The 16,847-nt window shown below is 38.1% G+C and overlaps 1 protein-coding gene across 2 annotated transcripts in view; it reads right to left on the reverse strand.

Moving 5' to 3' along the window:
• Positions 1 to 16,847, reverse strand: part of LOC306855798 (phosphofurin acidic cluster sorting protein 1-like) — a 32,482-nt gene that overhangs the window by 11,982 nt on the left and 3,653 nt on the right. For both annotated transcript variants that reach the window (XR_013782960.1, XM_079394677.1), the window contains exons 2-13: positions 11,673 to 11,760; positions 11,495 to 11,584; positions 11,186 to 11,311; positions 10,182 to 10,326; positions 9,930 to 10,021; positions 8,707 to 8,790; positions 8,169 to 8,228; positions 5,993 to 6,153; positions 5,587 to 5,680; positions 984 to 1,067; positions 756 to 868; positions 235 to 367 (exon numbers count right to left, since the gene is read on the reverse strand). Coding sequence is in view for 1 of the 2 variants with exons in the window: in XM_079394677.1 (XP_079250803.1) it covers positions 235 to 367; positions 756 to 868; positions 984 to 1,067; positions 5,587 to 5,680; positions 5,993 to 6,153; positions 8,169 to 8,228; positions 8,707 to 8,790; positions 9,930 to 10,021; positions 10,182 to 10,326; positions 11,186 to 11,311; positions 11,495 to 11,584; positions 11,673 to 11,760 (1,270 nt within the window). In the remaining variant the exon portion in view is untranslated. The remainder of the gene's footprint in view (positions 1 to 234; positions 368 to 755; positions 869 to 983; positions 1,068 to 5,586; positions 5,681 to 5,992; positions 6,154 to 8,168; positions 8,229 to 8,706; positions 8,791 to 9,929; positions 10,022 to 10,181; positions 10,327 to 11,185; positions 11,312 to 11,494; positions 11,585 to 11,672; positions 11,761 to 16,847) is intronic.

Below are 16,847 nucleotides of genomic sequence, written 5' to 3' on the forward strand. Positions count from 1 at the left end.
CTCTCTCCTTCCTCTAGCATCACACCCACTCCTCCCGCTCACTAATCCTCACGCATGGCCCAAATGACATCACCATATTCTCTGCTTTGCCCTCTCACACACACAAAAACACACAATTTCCTGAGCAAATAGCCCTTGGGGGTTTATCGATTCTGCTGAGCTTCAGTCAGATCAACTTAAGAAGAGTGCTAGCTCGCACTGTGTGTGTGTGTGTGTGTGTATGTAGGTTGTTACCTGAGGGGTGAGGCTGAGCTCGGGTGATCTCTCACTGTCCGAGCTGTTTGTGCGTTCACTGAGCGGTTTGGACAGCTGTCTCTCTTTCATAGGGGTCCCTCGCCTCTGTTTGGGGGTATGACTGCCATCCAGTCTGGGGAGAATTGCATAGCTGCTTTTAATTATTTGCTACACACTCCACTTCATCTCAATATGTGCACAAGGGTCTAAAAAAACCAAGCAACAATCCTATTTAAGAGTATAATTTCATGAACTGTAGCAAATCTCAGTAAAAGAAAAATAACTATGTACATATTTGTGGATAGAATAGTTGTGGAGTGGGCGGTTTGAACAAAATGTCACGGTATGAATAATTTCATATCATGCCAGAACTGTACATAACAATGTTTTACATTTTACAACTGAAATCTTGAAAATATTTTGTTTTGTGTTTAGCAGAAGAAATAATGTATACAGGTTTGAAAGGAGTAATCAATGACAAATTTTCATCTTTAAATACAGGTTTTATGTGAAACACCAACCTGGGAGATGGCATGTTAGTGCTATTGCTCCTCTGTGGGGTCCGGGGTCTCTCTGCCACTGATAAAGTAATGCTAGGGGTCCCGTCAGAAATCACTTCCACTTCATTGAGTTCCTATAGCATTAACCTCTCAATAAATACAAGTTCACAAGCTCACAGAAGATACGGTTTTATAGGTTTAACTACTGACTGAGAAAGAGGGAGATAAAAGACAAGCAACCAGTCTTACCAATGTGTCCATCTCTGAGAAAGCATCCTCCGTGTTTGCACTGGGGGAACGCTGGATTTTACCAGATACAGTCTGCTCAGCCCTCTTCAGAAGAAAGAGAATGGGTGAAGAGAGAGAAATTAAAAGAAATGAGACATAAAGGGACAGTTCACCCAAAAATGAAAATTACCCCATGATTTACTCACCCTCAAGCCATCCTAGGTGTATATAAAACTTTCTTCTTTCAGACAAAAACAATCTTCCAAGCTTTATAATGGCTGTGAATGGGGGTCGAGATTTTGAAGCCCAAAAAGTGCATCCATCCATATTAAAAGTGCTCCACACTGCTCCGTGGGGGTTAATAAAGGAGCGGTGAAGCTTCTTAAGTGGAGCGGTGCATTTGTGTAAGAAAAATATCCAGATTTAAACCTTTATAAACTGTAATATCTAGCTTTCACTAGCTATGTTTCCATCCACCTATTTTTATGTGCATTTTGGAAAATCGCGTTAAAAAAAAAAAAACCTACGGAAACACCAAGATGCACATAAATTCTAAGAATTTGCATAAAAAAAAAAAAAAAAAAAGTTATGCGCACAATTGAGTAGGATAAACATATCCGATAAGAAACATGTGCTTAATCTACGATGGAAACATATACCAAATAAATTCCTCTTTGTCCATCAAAAAAGTCGTGTGACTTTGCACGATGGGACAGGATGACTTGACTAACCAGAGGACTGATCTCGTTGCACAGCATCTGAAAAGTTGTTTTGGTTGTTCTGAAATGCCTGAGCAAAGTCTGTCATCAAAATATTTCTGTATAATCGTCTTACACGACTGCGTTCCCAAACAGCAGAAATCCACCCCTGAAAGTAATGACTACATTTATTGCGTTTCGCCTGCTCACTCTGAGGCGCAAGTAATTAATCATATGAAAAATATATTAAGTGGATTCTCCTTTTATTAGTGATGTATAGTGCCAGTTTATCAGGAAGTGACGATTTTGTTCTCTTTGACACGTTGGATGGAAACAGTACTTTATGCGATATTCCAATTTTGTGGAAGTTAAATTTGAATCTTTGGATGGAAACATAGCTACTACCTGTCATACGCGTATTCACGACAGACTGGATTTCCAGTGGATGATGTGGGACATATGCGTAGGGTAAGCTCTAGGGGTGTGAATCGTCACTTCATTTACGATTATCATGTCAAGGATTCGATTTGATATCACGATGCGTCTCATCCTCAATATTATAGCACATGGCTACATTTTCATATTAATTTTATATCAAATATATTTTGTGCATTTTATTAAATGATATAAGCAGGCTACAATACAATACAAACAAATAATGAAGTAATAAACGGGGGAAAAGACAATTACAAATGATAAACAAAAAGTACTTGTCTGAGAGTGCTTTAAATATCGCAAAGCTTACAGACAATCATAGGTATGTATGGGTTTTCCTTTTTTCCCCTTAGAATTACTGCTGTTTGATTATTACTGATGACATCATTGACAGTGGCAGCTTTAATAGGCTGCATTCACACTAATGCACAGATCTATTTCGACATATCAGATGTTTTGTCCTGTTCTGAAAACATAACTGACTGTGTTGGCATCAATTTCCTATCATAAAAGTATTCGGACATGCAAGTGCATTTAACTGCAGCCATGAGCTTCAGGACAATAGACAAAGTACACGTACTTATCTGACCGCCATCAATTTGTGGCAGCAAATGAAGAGGTATCATAATCACAAGTGCAGTATGGAGTACCTCAAGGCTCAGTACTTGGTCCCTTACTTTTCACGCTTTACATGTTACCCTTGGGAGATATCGCATGGTGTTAGCTTTCACTGTTATGCTGATGATACCCAGCTCTATATTTCTTTGCGACCTGATGAAACTTATCAACTCCCACTCTTCACACACTGATAGCAACACCGCAGGAGAAATGCCAGCACAGGCATCCAGTATCCGTAGTTTCAGGTGCTGCAAATCTCGTATCTTCACACCATAGACAATTGCCTTCAGATGACCCCAAAGATAAAAGTCTAAGGGGGTCAGATCGGGAGACCTTGGGGGCCATTCAACTGGCCCACGACGACCAATCCACTTTCCAGGAAACTGTTCATCTAGGAATGCTCGGACCTGGCACCCATAATGTGGTGGTGCACCATCTTGCTGGAAAAACTCAGGGAACGTGCCAGCTTCAGTGCATAAAGAGGGAAACACATCATCATGTAGCAATTTCAAATATCCAGTGGCCTTGAGGTTTCCATTGATGGTGCACCACCACATTATGGGTGCCAGGTCCGAGCATTCCTAGATGAACAGTTTCCTGGAAAGTGGATTGATCGTCGTGGGCCAGTTGAATGGCCCCCAAGGTCTCCCGATCTGACCCCCTTAGAAGAGTGGGAGAAGAGGGTTGCATTGACAACCCAACACAATGGGCAGCACATTGAACACATTTTATAAGTGGTCAGAAACTTGTAAATAACTCATGAACGAATAAAGTTACGTTGAAACCAAGCACACCATTGTTTTTCTTGTGACATTACCAATAAGTTTGATGCGTCACATGGCCCTCTTCCTATTGAAAAAACAAAAGTTGTATCCAAGATGGCCGACTTCTAAATGGCCACCACCCATCTTGAGGAGTTTGCCCCTCACATATACTAATGTGCCACAAACAGGACTTTAATATCACCAACCATTCCCATGTTATTACGGTGTATCCATATAAATGGCCCACCCTGTAGATTAAAGACCCATCTCTTTAACCTGGCTTACACATAATACACCATCGCATTTCTCTATTTCAAATCCGTTAAAGGATTGTTAGGCTGCATTAAGTAAGTCAACCCAGAACCGGGAACACTTCCCAAAACACCCAAAGTACTCGTTACATCATTAGACGTTGCATCATTAGAATGGCATCAATGCTAATATTAGTCTGTTTCTTTCTTATTCCGAGGTCACCGTAGCCACCCAGATCCAGTCCGTATCCAGATCAGATGGTGGATCAGCACCTAGAGATGACCTCTACAGCCCTGAACGTCAGCAGAGACCAGGACAACTAGATGAGCCCCAGAGACTGATCCCCAGTGAAGACCCTGTCTCCTAGAAGGCCACCGGGACAAGACCACAGGAACTAGAGGAGTCCTTTGCATAATCTGACTCTGCTTTAGCCTAGATTTAAACTGCTGATTTTGTCTGGCCAGAGGCGAATGACACTATTTCGACAAACTATTTTCCCGTCTAAATACGGTAAAGCTGATATAAAGCCACCCAGCTTTATATCAAGCTGATATAAAGCTGCTTTGACTATTTGCATTGTTAAAAGCGCTATACAATTAATAGTGACTTGACGTCTCTCACAGCGCATATTCTGTGCTATGAAGCCCGCCGCAATTGTCTCTAGCGCATACACGTGCCATATGCCATAAATCCGCCATTTTAAGCTAGCGTGACAAATGCGTATGCAAATAACGTTAGTAGGCTATAATCGATTATGATGTATTACTGCATCGATGCAGAATCGTCCACATCCGCATTGTGATGCATTAATTTCAACACCCCTAGTAAGCTCTGGTGAAAATCTGGTGTGCCTCACGTCCTGAAAAGTGAAACTGCGGGCTCTTTGATCGCCCCCTTGTGGCTGGCTGCAGTACAGGTCATAAACCCCGACCTCTCCATGTAAACGAATGGGACTTGAGTCAAAAAAAAAAAAAAAAAAATTACACTTCCAATACAATTTTCCGAAATAAGGTTTTGGTCATTTAAGGTAGTTGTTATCATGCTGATATATGTTAAATTGTTTGTTTTTGTGATAAGTTTGATTTTAGCTAGTAATATGATGCTATAAAAACAGGGCGTGTCGTTATGGTTGATTGGGTCTGCGGGAGTTTAGGCGGACTTTGATACTGCGGCTCCACCTCACGACACTACTGCGCAGACTCTGGGTCCAAATGACGTAATTTACGCAAGATGGCAGCGGCCATACTGAGATGCTTTGGCTTCACCCTTCTATAGTGGAAGGAACTGGAGACGCGTCGTCCATCTTTTTTTTAAATAGTCTATGGTGAAAATATGTCTCACGAGAACCAAGGTTTTTTTTACAGCAGAAGGAAAACCAGTATCCTCCTGGCTTATATCGAAATCCTTTAAACATTTTTCTTTACAAATCCTTGTTTTGTATTTCGAATTCATGACCGGTGTTTTGTACTCTTACGGTTTATAGTTTTATAAATATGGATATTATTCTTACATAAACGCATCGCTTCAGAAGGCCTTTATTAACCCCCCGAACCCGTGTGGAGCACTTTTAATGATGAATGGATGCACTTTATTTTGCTTCAAAATCTCAACCACCATTCACTGCCATTATAAAGCTTGAAAGAGCCAGGACATTTTTATTTATTTTTTTATAACTCCGATTGCATTCGCCTGAAAGAAGAAAGTCGTATACACCTGGTATGGCAAGAGGGTGAGTAAAACATAGGGTAACTTTCCTTTTTAGGTGCACTATCCTTTTAAAAGCAGCAGCAAAAAGGCAAAGCAAAGTAAAGCTAAATTGCAGCGGTGAAATAAGGTCTCTCTCTGAATGACACTCACAGGACTCAGCTTGTCTTTGCTGTGGCTGCACCTGCTATTCAAGCTACCAAACTCAGTCTGAGAGCTGGACTGTGATATGCCTTCAAAAAACGGCCTAAAACACACAAACACAAAGCCAGGGTCAGAATAAGAAAAATACTAAGATGTAGGCAGCTTGCCCACTTAGTGTGTGACTAAAAAAAGCTTCTTATATCAGTTTATTCCTGCATTTGAGAGTGAAATATGCTGCTTGTACATATTTCCTATTATACAGTATATTCCAGAATCTTTTGCAACAAACACCACTACAGTTACTGGCTGCCTCCTCAATTATTTAATCGCATCTGTGCAATGCAGAGCAAAATTACTAAATCAATATCTGAAAGTGGGTGCCATAAGAATAAATGTTAGCTAATGAATGCAGTACGGGAGTTTGGGTTTGGGTGTGCTGATAATACTGTCCGTTTCTTCCATGTCTGGGTCGCTGTCACTGGGGTTGTACATCTCAAGACTGTCATAGAGCTCATCCAGATCCTCTTCCACATCTCGGATCTGCTCTTGGGACACATGATCCAAACCAAACCCCACCTGCATGCAAAGTATTACCCAGAAATTACTGAGAGAAGAACAATATAATTGTATAATTTTGCTTATTGGTGCTTAGGGGTGGTGATGGCGCAGTGGATAAGACATATGCCTTTGGTGTGAGAGACCCGGGTTCGAATCCACTGTGAGACACCAATGTGTCCCTGAGCAAGACACTTAACCCCTAGTTGCTCCAGAGGCGTGCGACCTCTGATATATATAGCAATTGTAAGTCGCTTTGGATAAAAGTGTCAGCTAAATGAATAAATGTAAATGTAAATGTAAATGGTCAATATTAGTTTAGAGAATTTGTTATTGATGCATTGACAGTTGTGAGTGTATGCTCATTTACCCTATTTTGGCATTTAGATTCCATTTCTCATCATCTAATGCTCCCTTAATGTTAAATCTTTAAAAACACTAATAACACTTAAAGTATAAGAAAATAAACTAATAAAAAATTATTTGGATAAATTAGTAGAGACTTTTAATATAAGCCATGTACGTAATAATTAATCTTATATGCAGGGGCAGGTCTAGGGGGGGCCAGTGCCCCCGTCAACAAGCTTGGCCCCCATTTGGCCCCCTAAATTTGGAATCATATCACAGCAAACAATTTTGGGTAAAATATGCAGTTTGTCCTGTAAACTAATATATAAGAAAAACATCACCAGCTGCTAAATTCAAATCTGCGTTCGCTGACTGGCACAGAGCCAGAGACACGCACGTTTTTAAAGCACTGCGCATTATAACCAATCACATACAATTCTGTTGAGCTTATGAATGCAAGGACTAATCAGTGCTGTTTCGTCACCGCACGCACTGGCTAACTGAATTCTCTGACGTTAATTCTCTCATCAGAAACAACAAAGTGAAGATGTATGAATGTAAGTAAGATATTAATTTCACAGTGTAAACAGCTTTAGAGATTATTATGACAGTTTTTGAGAGTGCTAGAACTTGCTGGACTGAAGTGAAAATGTTCTTTGATAATGTAAACGTTCTTTGCTCTCTTCTACAAAGAAAATGTCAGGCTAATTAAATTTACAGTGTTTTTAATAAAATCACATTAAATACAAAGTCAGTCGTATTAAAAGTATTTGATGGCATGACACCCATATCTGGTACTTAAGAAAAAAAAACACGGGTATTTATGCGTAGTTAATAGATTACAGTATTAGGCAATAATAATCTCCCATTATAGAACAAATAACAATCTATAAAAAAAGATGCAAAATGCATTTACTTACACATTTGAGAATCAAGATATTTCAATGATATATTTTTGGGATATATTGAATAAAAAATAAATCAAAATAAACCCCTGCTGAAAAAAAACAATAGACACCATTACAAAATGAGTAATGTTTTTACCGGTTACAGTGGGACTTGTATTGGTTTTAATGGAAACTGTAATGGTGCCTGTTGGTCTCTACTGATAATTGGTTGCCTTCTATTTGTGGCTTGTTAAAACCAATAAATTCTAATGGAATATGTCCCAAAACACACAACAGAAAACCATTTTTTTAATGGTTAAAAGTTGATGGTTTATAATGTTTATAATGGTACTTGTAGTGGAAACCATTCAAATTTTCTGTGATGGTTATATGTTTTTTTTGGGGGGGTTCAGTAGGACATAAGCCTATATCAGTTATACAGTGGTATTGTGGCTGCCGTATGTCACATGACAAGCATGTGACATACGCCCCCCCCCCCCGCCCCTGACACTACAATACAAAATTTGTCAAATAAATGAAACATGAAATATTTTAGTTGAAATTGTTATAGATTACTTTTAGAGATTACAGTGATAAATGAAAAATGACAAAATTATTAATACTTAAGATTAATTTTAAAATTGTGCCCCTTAAATGCACAAGTGGCCCCTGCCGTCTAGAACAGTCCCTCCATAGTCCAAAGTGACCAAATACAATCCTTAAAGACAAATTAGTGAGAATGGAAGGGAAAAGACCTCTGCGGTTGAATTACACTAAATTTACAGACAGGACGCAAATTACCTCATCAGACACTTTGAACCATTTCACCAATGCCATAAGCTTCTGTTTGATGTTGGGTTGCTAGATTTAAAACACAAACACCTTGTTAGACAGAAAACGGGGGAGTCATAAGCAACAATAGCAAACAGACACAAATTAACAGCGTATCTGGCTGAGCAACAGCAGGGAACAAAAATAGCAGCGAGCGAAAAAAAACACTGTCACAACAAACACAGAGCGCTGGAGAAGGGACTAGAGGCTTGTCAGCTAAAAGACAGAGCACACAGGAAAACAAAGCAGACTTGTGAAGGCATCTGAGAGGAGGAAGCAGATAACATGTTAATGTGCTCAGAAGCCCCATCCCTAGAGTTTCCATATGACTGTAAAAATTGCAGCAGCTTCTATTGCAACCGCTGCTACATGTAAAGAACATCAGTGGCCCCAGGGAGAAATATGCAGTTGGTTAGCTTCCTGACAAAGCCCGAGTCAACATGGAGGCACAGAGAAAGCTGCTCTGGTTCTCTGAGGTCTGTTTTCCAATCCTGGACAGATCACTTACGTTAGCTCTGGTGATGGAAGCTGTGGAGGGGAGTTTACGGCGAGTTTTGTTTTTTCTCAGTTCCTCCTCATCATCATAGAGGTACTGCCCAAAAATGACAAACCATGATTAAACCCTCAAAAACCTTACTTAAATAAAATAACATTTCACAGAGTTTAAAAGATTTGAAGTGATCCATACAATTTGGTCACTATATTACAAGTCTGTGGCAATATGGCTTTTAAAAGAATAGTTCACCCTAAAATGCACAGGCCAGCAGAGATGCAGGTGAGTTCTTTTTCAGAACAGACTTGGAGAAATTTAGCATTATGTCACTTGCTCACCAAGGGATCCCGTGCAGTGAATGGGTGCCGTCAGAGTTCAAATAACTGATAAAAACATCACAATAATTCACAAGTAATCCACACAACTCCAGTATATCAATTAACGTCGTGAAGCGAACCTTTCTTTCGGCTAAAATACAATATATAATATTGGTTTCTCCAGTGAAAAAGTTGTCAAGCACTGTTTACAAGTCGAAACAGTCTAATTAGTTTTAAACAAATATGATGGTGGATCTTGATGTGAGAGGCCAACATTGGATGGACTTCTTTATGAAACCAAAAGTGATGGTTTAAAGTAAAATATTTTAATGATGGATTTATTACAAATATTCAGCTTTTCACTTCACAATATGTTGAACTGGATTCATGTCGATTACGTGTGTGTTATGCTGTTTTTATCAGCTGTTTGAACTCTTATTTTAACGGCACCCATTCCGTGCAGAGGATCCATTGGCAAGTGTTGAAATGCTAAATTCTAATAAATCCGTTCCTATGAAATGAAACTAATCTACATTTACTTTGATGTTACATGGAAAAAGAGTCTTCAAAACACCTCTTTTTTTATGCTCCAAGGAAGAAAGTGTCAAACAAATCTGAAACTGCATGAGGACATGTAAATGATGACAATTTTTGCTTTTGGGTGAACTAATCTTTTTAAAATCACCCATTTTTGCAGCTTGTATTTCCTTAAATTTCTCTCTTATCTCTGCCCAGAGTGTCTTTTCACGCCCACAAATTTTATACTTCTAATCTGATTATATTTTTGCTTTACAAAACCATGCAGTGCATTTCTTCAGTGATCTTAACTTCAGTCTCTGTGCGCTGTTCTAATTCGCTAAACGGGAAATAGGCAAGATGGCTGAATATCAAAATCAATCACTTCAATTTCACAGGCCTTACATGCCCCTGTAGAGGGTCATCACTGCCGTCCTGCTCTGACGAATAGCTTTCCTCTTCCTCCTCAGAGTAATTATCGATGTCTGGTGAATGATCTGAAAGAAAGAAAACAGGAACTCTGATTAAACCAGAGCAGGCCTTGCTAAAGAACCTACTAAAAGTGTTCTCAATTAAAAAAAGCAGCCTTGACCTCTTTTTGTAATTTCTCATTAGCTGGTTTAAATTGAAACGTATATCAAAGTGTGCAAGTCTCACCGGACAGCTTGGCCTTTGGTCCCTCTGGGTCGATGGGTTGACTGGACAGAGAATAGACCCGGATCTCAGCAACGGGCACTGGTGTGTCCTTCACCGTCGTGCGCAAGCCCAACACCTTAGCACCTTCGGTCGGATGCTGCATCACCTAAGGACAGGAGAACAGAAGCCATTAAGTAAATTGGTGTAGTTTACTTAGAACTGACTACAAAACACAAATGCTGAATTATTACAATGCAAATAAAACAAACTACAAAATTTTAGATTAGTTTAAGGTGCTTAAAGGGATAGTCAACCCAAAAATAAACATACTGTAATCATTTACCCACCCTAATGTTAAGTTTGCATTTCTTTTAGATATTTTGTACAATGTTGATAACCAAACATTGACCACTGACTTCCATTATATGGACAAAAAAAAACAACATGCTTCAAAATATCTTCTTTCATGTTGACAGATTTTTCATTTTTGAGTGGACTATCCCTTTAGGTTTAGATATTTTTGCAGCAAAATATATTCAATATATTGTCTGACCCGCTTTGTGCTAACAGACATGCATGTGCTTCAAATTATTATTCTTGTTGATTTAGAGATTTCCATTTAGAGATTTTTTTCTTCTTGGTATGAAATCAATAATGTAACTTATGATGTGGATGTGCTTTCAACAGTTAGTCATGTACTGAATCATAGTACAAATGCAAATGTCTTGCCATTTATTTGGGCATTAAATTAAAGATACAAACCTGTTTGGATTTTTGGTGCATCTGTGAGAAGTTTCAGTACTGTTAACTCCATTAAAGATGATATAAAACTGACTGATATAAAGCATAGAAAGTTGTTCTATTCCACCTCCTACAGCATCCTTCCATGTATTTTATGACTTTTTTTTTTTTTTTCATTTTCAAACATTTTCAAACCTGTGCTAAAACGTTTTACTACACACAAGCAGTCCAGAATAACACAAAAATGTGGCTGAACCAGATTTGTTGGTTTTGCGGTTCCTCACCTCAGCCATATTTATCATCCCTAGGGCGAGGGTCTTATAGCCCAGTATAGTGCGATTCTTGTACCTCTTGCGTCTCTGAAGCATAATCTGAAGCTTGTTGGCATCTCTCTTCAAAAAGTGTGGGTACTGAAGACAAAATGGAAGGGAGAAAAGACTGCAAAATGTAACATTAACTGGATCTAATTCACTATGGGAAGAGTCACTTTGGGACTTCTGATAACCAAACCATAATACCGTGATATTAAATCTGAATGTGTCAATTTAGTTCTAAATCTAATCTAATCCAAAAGGCACTCAAACACTGCTAACCTGAAGAGAGAAGGTCAGCTGAAGATCCGTCTCAGTAAGGCCTGTAGAAGACAGCATGATTTCATTTGACCGCAAAATGCGTTTTGAGCCCTAAAGAGACATTTATACTTATTAGTCACCTAAACATAGATCAACAGATTTATATTTGAATGATGCAAAGCAGTAAAACACATTTTACCTGAAGTTTAACTGCAATGACCACTGAAGTAAGATCCCGGTCCAGCTCCTTCAAAATCACTAATTTTTTAAGAGTTAGACTGAGAAGTCTGCAAGAGAAAACAAGAGAGAGATGTTCAAGTTGCTCTGAGGACAAGTTGCTATGGCAGCTTAAGGAATAATCTGTCCCCAAGCCGGTTTATCAAGTTTACCTCACAGAGTTGACATTTTGGCCTTAAATCCCAGATGCAATTTTGCCTGACATTTCACCTAAAATTCCACACAACACTTGCGACCTTTTTGTACTGTGATTGAGAAGTGCCATGATGGTTTTTAATACATGTCACTGTCAGACACAATTACAAATTGAAATGAGTCTCATATTTCAAGGGATTGATATTTAATGGCCCTCGTGTCGTTCCAAACCCATATGCTGTTGTTGTTTTTGCCGTGGAACACAAAAGGAGAATTTTTAACTAATTTACACACAGCTCATTTTCCTTAGTGCCTCTAACTCAAACAAAACATAAAAATGCCCTTTTGTGCGTTTTTGGAGTTTGACATCATTATATGGAAAAGCTTCACAGAAAACTACCATCTTTGGTGTTTGGATCGACATGAGTGCGAGTAAATGATGGTAGATTGTTCATTTTTGCATTAACTATCTATAAAATACATGTAGAAAACAAACATAACTGGAGCTTCAATATCAATCTAAAACAGCTACCAAAGGATCCTGAAATGAAAACCATTTTTTGATTCATCTCTCCACTGCACATAGACAGGACATTTGAAGTGGTAACAGACAAAGAATGCAATGTCCCAAAAACTGAGTTGTGGAGATGTATCAGAGGACAAGGTGTGCTGAGATGTTTTTGGCCTGAAGTCAAGAACACTGCATTGGTGATATTAGATTTAGAGGATAAATCTCAGAGTGATACAGCACAAGAGCACGGAGCTCATTCAGTTTCTGTGACAGGTTGTAATTTACACAATGACAGGGGAATACTGTCATGAATGTTTAATAAATTAAATACACAAGCATATCTAAGCCGTTATGAAGACTATGATAAAAGTAAAATCAAATATATTGCAGTAATACTATAAATTCCACTCAAAAGTTAAGTTTTTGTGCTGTATGGTTTGAATTTTCTTATCGAATGCTTAAGCCACAGTACAGACAGTGTGAAAACTGTCCCAGGAAATATCATAGGGTTATTACATAATTCGCTTCACTATTAATTAATTTGGAAATATTTCAGGTAGGCCTACGTCAGTTTTTCTTAAAGAAAAAAAAGGCAGTAATCTATACACTTAACCCTCTCATTTGGTACACTGTATAACATTAAAAGTTAACATGAACAAAACCGAGCTCAAACTATTATAAAATCAACCTACCGTATCTTTTAAAGGTGCAATAGGTGATTGTCTTCAGAAAAATGTTTTGTTATTCTGGTTGAAAGTCTCTCAAAAAATGTATTTATATATTCTGTGGAAGGTGTAGGATCAAGAAATGTTCGTCCAATCAAAACGTTCGGTCCGAGCGTTTTAATTGGCTTTCCTACCTGCCTGTCAACATATGTATTTGCATACCTCTGCGCACCCTGTTCGCGCAGACAGGATACGTCATCAGCGCGTTCACGCACGCTGTGCAAACAGACCAAAAGAATGGCAGACAAACATCAACAACCCAATCTTCCTTCATGGTGTTGTAGTACTTTTACTAACTGTTCTATAAAGTTTCCTCACCGGTGAATGACATGATGTAGCCCAGCGGTTCTCAATTCCAGTCCTCGCGCCCCCCGTTCATATTTTGCATGTCTCGCTTAGTTAACACACCTCATTCAGATAACCAGCTCGTTAGAAGAGAGCTACGTGCATGAACTGTTTCGACTGACATGGTCCCTACACAGTGTTCACTGCTCCCTACTCCCGGAGCAGGGAAAATCCGTTGAAGTTGTTTTCACTTTGGAACATTCACGGATTTGCGCTACGCAGCGTCTTCACACACAGATGAAACTTACTAGAGAAGTGTGACATAATATAAATACAATTTAAATTCAGGTCTCGCACAATTTAATGCCCTTTGTATGGAACATATACGCTCGCTTTGAACTGGAATAATGGTGGAATATCTGGTGATGTCCACTTTGCAGGGCACTTATTACGGTCGAATAGAACAACCGTCGGACGTGATAAGATGTACATGTACAATGTGCAGAGCAGGGAGGGCGCGAGGACTGTAATTGGAAACCGTTGATGTAGCCTATTGTAGTAATTTAACGTCGTTTCTGGTATTCTGCTCTTTGAGCGTATGCAGGGCTGGACTGGGGTTAAAATTCGGCCCTGGACAAATCTGGCCCATGAGTTCCTCCTGAATGTTTTACTGGGTTATAGGGCCTTAAATTGGAGTAAATAAATGAATAAATAAAACAAGACAAACAAATAATTATAGATATTACTGAATTCTTAATTAATTTAATGCATTGTCACATAGAAAGGAACTTGACAGTAAAGCAATTATTTTGAGCTAAAATGCAGAAAATGTACTGCTATTAAATTCTGTCATCATTTCCTCACTCTCATGCTGTTCCAAACCTGTATGACTTACTTTCTTCTGTGGAACACAAAAGAAGATCATTTGTAGAATATTAATCAAACCACTTTGTTTACCCTTGATTTCTACTGTATTCTACTCTTTGTATACTGTACAGAAATTTCGAATGACATGAGTAAATGACCATTTTAATTTTTGGGTGAATCTCTTTAAGAACTTTAACATTAGTAAATAGTTAACACCTAATTTATATAAGACACCATTTAAACATTTAAAGAGAAAGAAGCTATTAAAGCTATTCTGTTAAATTATCCTTTGCCCTAATGAAATGTAATCTAGTTAATAAAATCCAGAATTTAACTGACTCTATTAGTAAGATGGTGGTCACAAGAATTAACCATGGTCCTCATTACCATATGGTTTTTAAAATAAATAACAACAAACTATGGAATTTGTAATAAAAAAAAAACATGTAGAAGCTACAAAAACACTTCTAATTCCCCAATATTTAATATAATAACAGTAGGCTAACATTAATAATAAATACATTCAGCCAAAACACAATAGGCTATTTGTACAATGCTAACCCTCTACCGTGTTGCCTCCAGGCAACATACTTTATTTTAGTTTTTTTTAATGAAATGAGACGCTATGAAAATGCTATCTCAGGGTAGTAAAACTTAAACACTAAATCAATGAAAATGCAAAAAAGTGGTCACATGATTATTTTTTCCAATTTAAGGACATGTGCACGTCACATGACTCCCTATTTTCTCCAACGAAAAGTGCATTTTTCATCAATTTTCATCCATATAATGGTCTACAAAAAATCTGAGTCACCTTCATTAGTAAGTAAAGAATTATTTTCAAAAACTTTACATTATCAGCAAATGTATTTTAGGAAATTACAAAAACCTGCATGTTGCCTCAAGGCAACATTGTACAGTAATGGAATCACGAGGCCATGCAAGCGGGCTTGGTTATAATTCAAGTATATGATATTTGTAAGGAAAAAGAGTTAGAATTATTTAATCGTATTTGCATTTTTGCAAAATTTTGTAATGCACTTGTAAAAATAGTAATTCAGATACTATATCTGCACATATGATTTTTCTGTTGAGAGGAATTGCTTTCTCAGCTTTCAGAAGCAGTGAGGTGTCATCAGTGAGGAAGGAGATTTTAGGTGCATGTGCTTGTGTGTGTGTGTATGTGCATGCTTGTAAGGATAAGGTGCATATTAGGATAAGGTTATGCTGATTTTTTTATTTTTTAACTTGAAACAACTCTGATTGTAATGTTTTGATATCATAACTGTTATGATGGTTTGGTTATACTTATGATCCACGATGGTACAATGTTGCCTGAGAGCAACAGCTGGATATGAAATTGCTTTCTTAAATATGAGATGCAATAAATTAAAAGCTAGATAAAAATAACTGTTCAAGTATTTGGTTAAAGAAAATGTTGTTAACAAATAGATTTATTTTTTATGCATGAAAATGTCAAATGTTTAAATGTGTCCGTTGTGGTACAATGTTGCCTTGAGGCAACAAACTTTAAAAATATAAATAAATGAATGAAAATGTTTATTGATATTGTTATAGTGTATTGTTTTCCTCAATATCATATTGCGTACCGTAGTGTCTACAAGTTAAATGACCATGGTGCTGAATTGACAAGTAATTGTGAATATGCGTTTTTTGGCAGTTTACATAGTCGTGGCTGTTTTCAGCCAGCATTACTACAGAACCTTTAATGTTCTCATATCACACGACTGTATAACAATTTTGTCTCACATCTGAATGCGACTGTCTTCAGCGCTGTACGGGTGACTGATCCGCTCGGCTTTTAAGCGCTGCTGGCAGAGGCATTGCCGCTTCACACTTTTGGAGTATTTGCTTTTTGCAGTTTCGCATGAGCTGTAATTTGAAAACAGCGCATTATTTGACTATGCAGTCCTAATATGGGGGCGGTCCCTCGCTTCCGCCATCGGCCCACTACTCAACTGGCCCACCGGGAATGTCCCGGTACTCCCGATGGCCAGTACCTCCCTGAGCGTATGTGCGTTCAGGGGGCATGGCTTTGGACGGCGATTGCAGGGAGGGTGGGACATTCGCTTGCAGTGCTATCAGGCTAAAGTTAGCATTTCCCGAGATCTCCTATGGCCAAAAAAATTATCACGATAATTTCATATCAGTCGATATCGATAATTATCACGATAAGTTTCTTTCCAAGTTTAAAGCCAGATTTTTGCTCCAAAGTGAGTTGTTCCTTAAATTTTCCTTAAAATAAATATCTTAATAGAAAAATTAATTTCTTTGTTTCTGCATGTTCTAATGAATGATATTGTTTAAAATCAAGAAACGGTGTTTGTTGCTTGATAATATTATTAATATCTTTATTATAATTTGTCTCTTAGAAGTGCACATTTGATAGTAGCTTGTATTAGGATGCAGATGTAAATTTTTGTTCATTGCAATTGATTATATTCATGTATTTATGCATGTTATATCTATCTATCTTTGCTGATGATTTTCTTTATGATTGCTACAACTAACTTGTGAGATGAAATATCCTAGAGGACAGTTTGGGGGAGAAGGTGTGTGGTCCAGGGTTGCTATGGTAACGGTGAGCTGCAAG

Source organism: Barbus barbus (assembly GCF_936440315.1).
Source record: "Barbus barbus genome assembly, chromosome: 36".
Classification (NCBI taxonomy): Eukaryota; Metazoa; Chordata; class Actinopteri; order Cypriniformes; family Cyprinidae; genus Barbus; species Barbus barbus.